We start from the raw sequence: 6213 nt of genomic DNA on the forward strand, positions 1-6213 counted from the left end.
AAGGCTTTGCTGGTGTTACATAATAACATCACACTGAATGGGGGGAAGCATTAAGGGTATAACTGCATAATGCACAGCAGGAGGAGCTACATGCTGCCCAACAAGAAACAGGCAAGTTGCCATGTCTTTGAAACACACTTCTTCACCAGCTCAATCAGCCCCGAAAACATTTCAGTAGCACATACTCCACCAGCATTGACATCCACTGTGGGCAGTTAAAAAAAATCAATCAGGTCACATCAGTATTTAAATGTTTTTTAATGTTTTTAATCTTTTTTACAATGTCAGGCCTACATAACATCACAGGACACTGAATTATGGGCCACAGGGTTGGCATTGGGGTTGCAATCACCGTTAGAAAGGAGAGCTCCATACAAGTATTAACAGTAATCTGGCTGAGATGAAGACTCTAAAATAGTGTTTCTTTGATCAGTCTGTTGTTTTTTTTCCCCACAATTCCCACTGTATAGGTATTTTAAAATAATTATTGCTTTGGTTTACACTGAGTTGTAAGTGTAGACGATTGTTGTCCATGGTGTCCTGTATCAGTGGCAACAGGATCTGAGAGTTTCTGCATATGTTCATCTCTGTGGGTTTGTGTCTCTCTGTGAGCCCTCTTCCGAAGCAGGAAGCAGACAGCACGAGGCCCAAATCAGAACTCACACTCACTCACGAAGCACCAATCACAAGCCCAGCACTCAGAGCTCCCTGGTGCGAGGTCTGTGATGGCAGGTTCCTGGTGGAGCCGGTCCTATCGGTCGGGTCTCTGGAGACAGAAGACTTTGGCGGTGTGATCCCCTGAGGCTGTGACAGCCAGGGAGGCCTCCCTGCAGAGAACAGAGACCAGCACAGCGTGATCAGGAGAACAGGGAGACCAGCACAGCGTGATCAGGGAGAACAGTACAGCGTGATCAGGGAGAACAGTACAACGTGATCAGGAGTGCCAGGGAGACCAGCAGTGTGATCAGGAGGGTCAGGGAGAACAGCACAGCGTGATCAGGAGAACAGGGAGACCAGCACAGTGTGATCAGGAGGGTCAGGGAGAACAGCACAGCGTGATCAGGAGGGTCAGGGAGAACAGCACAGCGTGATCAGGAGGGTCAGGGAGACCAGCACAGCGTGATCAGGAGGGTCAGGGAGAACAGCACAGCGTGATCAGGGAGAACAGCACAGTGTGATCAGGAGGGTCAGGGAGAACAGCACGGCGTGATCAGGAGGGTCAGGGAGAACAGCACAGCGTGATCAGGAGAACAGGGAGACCAGCACAGTGTGATCAGGAGGGTCAGGGAGACCAGCACAGCGTGATCAGGGAGAACAGCACAGCGTGATCAGGGAGAACAGCACAGCGTGATCAGGAGGGTCAGGGAGACCAGCACAGCGTGATCAGGAGGGTCAGGGAGAACAGCACAGCGTGATCAGGAGAACAGGGAGAACAGCACAGTGTGATCAGGAGGGTCAGGGAGAACAGAACAGCGTGATCAGGAGAACAGGGAGAACAGCACAGCGTGATCAGGGAGAACAGCACAGCGTGATCAGGGAGAACAGCACGGCGTGATCAGGAGAACAGGGAGAACAGCACAGCGTGATCAGGAGGGTCAGGGAGACCAGCACAGCGTGATCAGGAGGGTCAGGGAGAACAGCACAGCGTGATCAGGAGAACAGCACAGCGTGATCAGGGAGAACAGCACAGCGTGATCAGGGAGAACAGCACAGCGTGATCAGGGAGAACAGCACAGCGTGATCAGGAGGGTCAGGGAGAACAGCACAGTGTGATCAGGGGGGTCAGGGAGAACAGCACAGTGTGATCAGGAGGGTCAGGGAGAACAGTACAGCGTGATCAGGGAGAACAGCACAGCGTGATCAGGGGGGTCAGGGAGAACAGCACAGTGTGATCAGGAGGGTCAGGGAGAACAGCACAGCGTGATCAGGGAGAACAGCACAGCGTGATCAGGAGGGTCAGGGAGAACAGCACAGCGTGATCAGGAGAACAGGGAGAACAGTACAGTGTGATCAGGAGGGTCAGGGAGAACAGAACAGTGTGATCAGGGAGAACAGTACAGCGTGATCAGGAGAACAGCACAGTGTGATCAGGGAGAACAGCACAGCGTGATCAGGGAGAACAGCACAGCGTGATCAGGAGGGTCAGGGAGAACAGCACAGCGTGATCAGGGAGAACAGCACAGCGTGATCAGGAGGGTCAGGGAGAACAGCACAGCGTGATCAGGGAGAACAGCACAGCGTGATCAGGAGGGTCAGGGAGAACAGCACAGCGTGATCAGGAGGGTCAGGGAGAACAGCACAGCGTGATCAGGGAGAACAGCACAGCGTGATCAGGAGGGTCAGGGAGAACAGCACCTCCACAGCTGTGTTATGTTACTCAGAGGTGTGTGTGTGTGTGTGTGTGTGTCTCTGTGCGTGCGTGTGCGTTACTCGGGAGGGACTGACTTGTTGAGCGTGAAGTCGAGGATTTCAGCGGTGTGGCCGCGGTACTCGGACACCATGTTCCCCGAGCGGGCATCCCACAGCCTCACAGCTCCGTCCAAACTGCAGGTGGACACCAGTGAGGAGCCCTCCTCCCACTGCAGGTGCACAATACCTGCCTGGGGGCGGAGTCACAGAGAGACATCAGTGGCACACCTGCGCCATGCCCTCTCCATCACAGCACTGTTACCAAACCGCTGCATACAGTAAGAAGATGCTGTATGTCTCTATACCAGATAAACATTTTTACTTTTAAGTACAGAAATGTGGGTGCACATTTGACTGTTGGCTACCTTGTGCTGACACCTGTGCCTCAGGCTTTGTGTGGACAGGTCATAGATGGCCAGGGTTCCGTCCAGGTAAGCCACAGCGACGAGGGGTAACCTGTGTCACAGAGAAGGATGGGTCACCAAGATATCCTTATGTCACCATGGCAATACAGCAAAACACCTATATAACATCACATCCCTTCCTAAAAAAAACAGAAAAACAAAAACATGAATAAATGAAACTATCAAGAGAGAATCAAAGCAACAGCCGCTTGTCACTCACACGTTACAGAATCCCACAGACTCCACGGAGTTTGACTCGGCCTCATCCTCCTCTGAGCCCTTTGCCTTGCTGTCCTCCATGGAGAACACCCCGACAACCTGCGGACAGAGGACACCCGACTTACTCTGCCTTACCTCCCTTTGAAACACACATTCCTCAGTGTATCATAAATACTGAACATCCAGAGAGAGCAGGAGCGTGTAAAGGGCTTCTTAATAAGGAAGAAAAAAGAGGACACAAGCCTTTTAAGGCCTTTTGAGCTATTTCAGCTCTATGGATGACAGATTCCACTGCTGCATATGGAAAGAATGTGTAGATACAGCAAATCCAGTGCATGAAGGATTCAACAAAACAGCCCACATCAGAAACATAGCCATGCTGGCTGTGTCTGTCTCCTGTATTTCTGAGAGCCATGCTGTAGTTTTTTTTCCTTAAACATTCCTATTAAATTCAGCTACATGAACAGGAGATCAGTTAATAGCTGAATTATATATAGTTGAACATTATTCATGGAATGGCCAATAGTCTGGAGTAAGGCTTATACAAAGGACTCAGGGAGCATATCGTTGGTATGACACCACTGTTGGCCAAGGCACTGTGCCAACAAATCAAATTAACCTCCAGCTGACTACACACGTTACAGAACGTCTACTGTACTGTAATATCTGCACTGTAAGTCGACAGGGAAATATATTCTATGAGAATGGCATGGAGGGCTTTTTCCCTAAAGCAAGCTTCTCCCAGTTACAGTATACTAATTATCCTTCGTGAGTAAAAGACATGGGTATATCTGTTCTGTGCATGATATGCTGCATTAAGCTGGGGTTTTCTTCTCTTACCATGTTCCCTGTTCTCAGTCAACTCTCTGGGGAAGGACCTACCTTGCCCGTGGCAGTGTTGATGAGCTTGGCATGGCTATCCACTGATCCAGTCAGCACCAGACTCCCATCCTTATTGCATGCAATACAGGTCAGCGCCCCCTGGTGGCCATCGTGACCTGAAAGAATGTATGACAGGAGAGCATCTTACCTGTTACCTGCTGTACAGTGCTGCTGAAGTGGTTACGGACAGTTGCAGACCTGGACGGAATGAGCAGACTTGCTTACCTTTGATGACATGGACAGCGTTGCCCTGTTTGAGATCCCACAGTCGTACGACCCCATCTTCATACCCAACCACTGCTCTCTTTCCTGCAGACAGACACAGGCACCCAGCTGCAGAGCCAGCCACACACTGCCCCACTACACTGTCTCCATGGTTTTGGATGTAAATGCATACGATAACCTGGGACTGGTTACCTACCATCTGGCAGGATCTTTCCACTGGTCGCCTGGCAACCAGGCCCCTGGAAGGTCTTGCAGTCTCCGCCTGGCACCTTCCACATCCACACGCTGCCGTCGGCGGTGCCTGCCAGCAGGACGGGGGCACACTGGTGCCACTCGATCCACTGAAATGACACACAGGGCACTGACTCTCTCACCCCACCTCTGGGACCGCTCCCCGGGACAGCCAGTAGAGGGCGCTGCTGTCACTCACCTCCAGGTCTCCCACTTCAAAGGACCACACCTCCTCCTTGGTCTCCACCTTCCACACCTTGATCAGACCGCTCATGTCTCCAGTCGCCACCAGCTTCGAGTCGTGGCTGAACAGGGCACACGTGACCGAGTCCTTATGGCCTGCAGGTAAATGGTCGATGAAGTTGTCATGGCAATGATCCACAGCAAATACTGACGCAGCATGTGGCAGACTTTGCTATTCTGTCCCATGGCTGCAGGCATTCTTCAGGAAGACCTGACTCACCTGTGCACTCAAACAGCACCTCTCCATCGCTGACTCTCCACACAAACGCCTTGTCATCCTCACCGCCGGTCACTGCTAGGCTGTTTGTCGCCGGGTCCAAACTCACGCAGAACACGGAGCCTAACGATTCACAGTCGTGCACAAGAAATTCAAGACTAAACAGACTGCTGATAACTATCAGTGGACAACTAAATTCTGAAAGGGGATGGTCACCTGTGTGTTTGGAAAAGGTGAGTTCGCTGTCGTCTTGATCCGCCTCCATCTCCTCATCCTCCGTCTCCCAGCCATCGCTGTCCTCCGGGGCCCCCGCCTCGCCGACGTCCACATCCTCAAACTCCTCCGCCAAGTCATCTGAGACCAGAACAAAATCCATCAGCGGGCAGGTAGCGAAAAACAACACTAAGTCCTCTACTGGCTAGTTAGCTAGGCAGTTCTTTAAATGTTAATCACCTACATTTTTATACAACACATGCACATTAACTCCGATTTTGTGGGAAACAGTCTATCAGGATTCCAACACTTTAGCGAATTTAAGTAGCTAGCTATACCTAGAAACTGTTTTAGCAAGTCAGTTAACAAGCTTGTATTTAAATGGATAACGTTAGCTATAATTAAAGAAACTAGCACGTCAACTCGCTACTTTAGCAGTAAGTTCAGTTACCTGCTGTTGGCTCAGTTTCGTTTAAGTCGATAACCTCAATGATTTCTTCGTCACCATGAAGCTCTACAGCATTTCCGTCCGGGTCATCCATGCTACTTACCCTTAACTCGGCAAGTCTAGTTTACAAGTAAGCCGTAGATACAGTAACAATTTACCAACTAACTCTCACTGTGCGAGGCAGGTAGCGACAGCTCTTAGCTTGCTAGCTAGCTTACTAACTAATGTTAACTATATCGATAAACTCTGACCAGGTGAGACCTGAACCTTAGCTGGCTAGCTAGTTTACAGCGATGTCGTAATCACTCATACAAAATAATAATACATGTAAAATATCCAGTTTTAATATTAGCTTTGTCCTATGCCCCTGCGCTTCACGTGTTTCGGGAAAAAAACATGACAGTTCCTTCCGTACGAAAAATGGCAGGTTCCTAATCCAATCGAAATGGCCTCTTAACTCCTACGAACCAATCAGAGATATTACAGGCGGGACTTCCTCAGCTTCTCGCTTTTAAAAGGAAACTGAATGTGCGCATGTCCTGTGCTGGCCGCATGAGTGGCACTTTTGCTAAGAGAAGGATGGAGGCTGCATAATAATTGAGCATAATTTATCCGTGCATGAACCTGAACTTGATCTGTAATCAAATAATTACCAAAAGTTTCCATTTACGTCTTCAAAAATTCTTATTAGCTTGCTACGCTAAGGATCGTTCTGAGAGTGA

The 6213-nt window shown here is 49.9% G+C and overlaps 1 protein-coding gene across 1 annotated transcript; it reads right to left on the bottom strand.

Annotated features, from left to right (window-relative positions):
• Positions 1–293: 293 nt before the first annotated feature.
• On the bottom strand, positions 294–5863 carry LOC118785969 (angio-associated, migratory cell protein). Its single transcript, XM_036540933.1, has 11 exons — positions 5495–5863; positions 5047–5184; positions 4834–4953; positions 4570–4709; positions 4336–4480; positions 4140–4223; positions 3915–4030; positions 3034–3131; positions 2775–2865; positions 2446–2600; positions 294–827 (listed from the first exon to the last, which is right to left on the bottom strand). Exons 1-11 carry the CDS (start codon positions 5583–5585, stop codon positions 752–754), a joined length of 1254 nt encoding a protein of 417 aa, XP_036396826.1. The 5' UTR covers positions 5586–5863; the 3' UTR covers positions 294–751.
• Between the last annotated feature and the right edge of the window lie 350 nt (positions 5864–6213).

The sequence above is a fragment of the Megalops cyprinoides genome, chromosome 11, assembly GCF_013368585.1.
Source record: "Megalops cyprinoides isolate fMegCyp1 chromosome 11, fMegCyp1.pri, whole genome shotgun sequence".
In the NCBI taxonomy this organism is placed as follows: domain Eukaryota; kingdom Metazoa; phylum Chordata; class Actinopteri; order Elopiformes; family Megalopidae; genus Megalops; species Megalops cyprinoides.

Coding starts and splice junctions, on each gene's coding strand:
- LOC118785969 (XM_036540933.1), bottom strand. CDS start 5,585: ATGGATGACCCGGACGGAAATGCTGTAGAGCTTCATGGTGACGAAGAA. Junction 4,224..4,335: donor TGGAAAGATCCTGCCAGATG/GTAGGTAACCAG, acceptor GTCTGTCTGCAG/GAAAGAGAGCAGTGGTTGGG. Junction 2,866..3,033: donor TCTGTGGGATTCTGTAACGT/GTGAGTGACAAG, acceptor TCTGTGACACAG/GTTACCCCTCGTCGCTGTGG.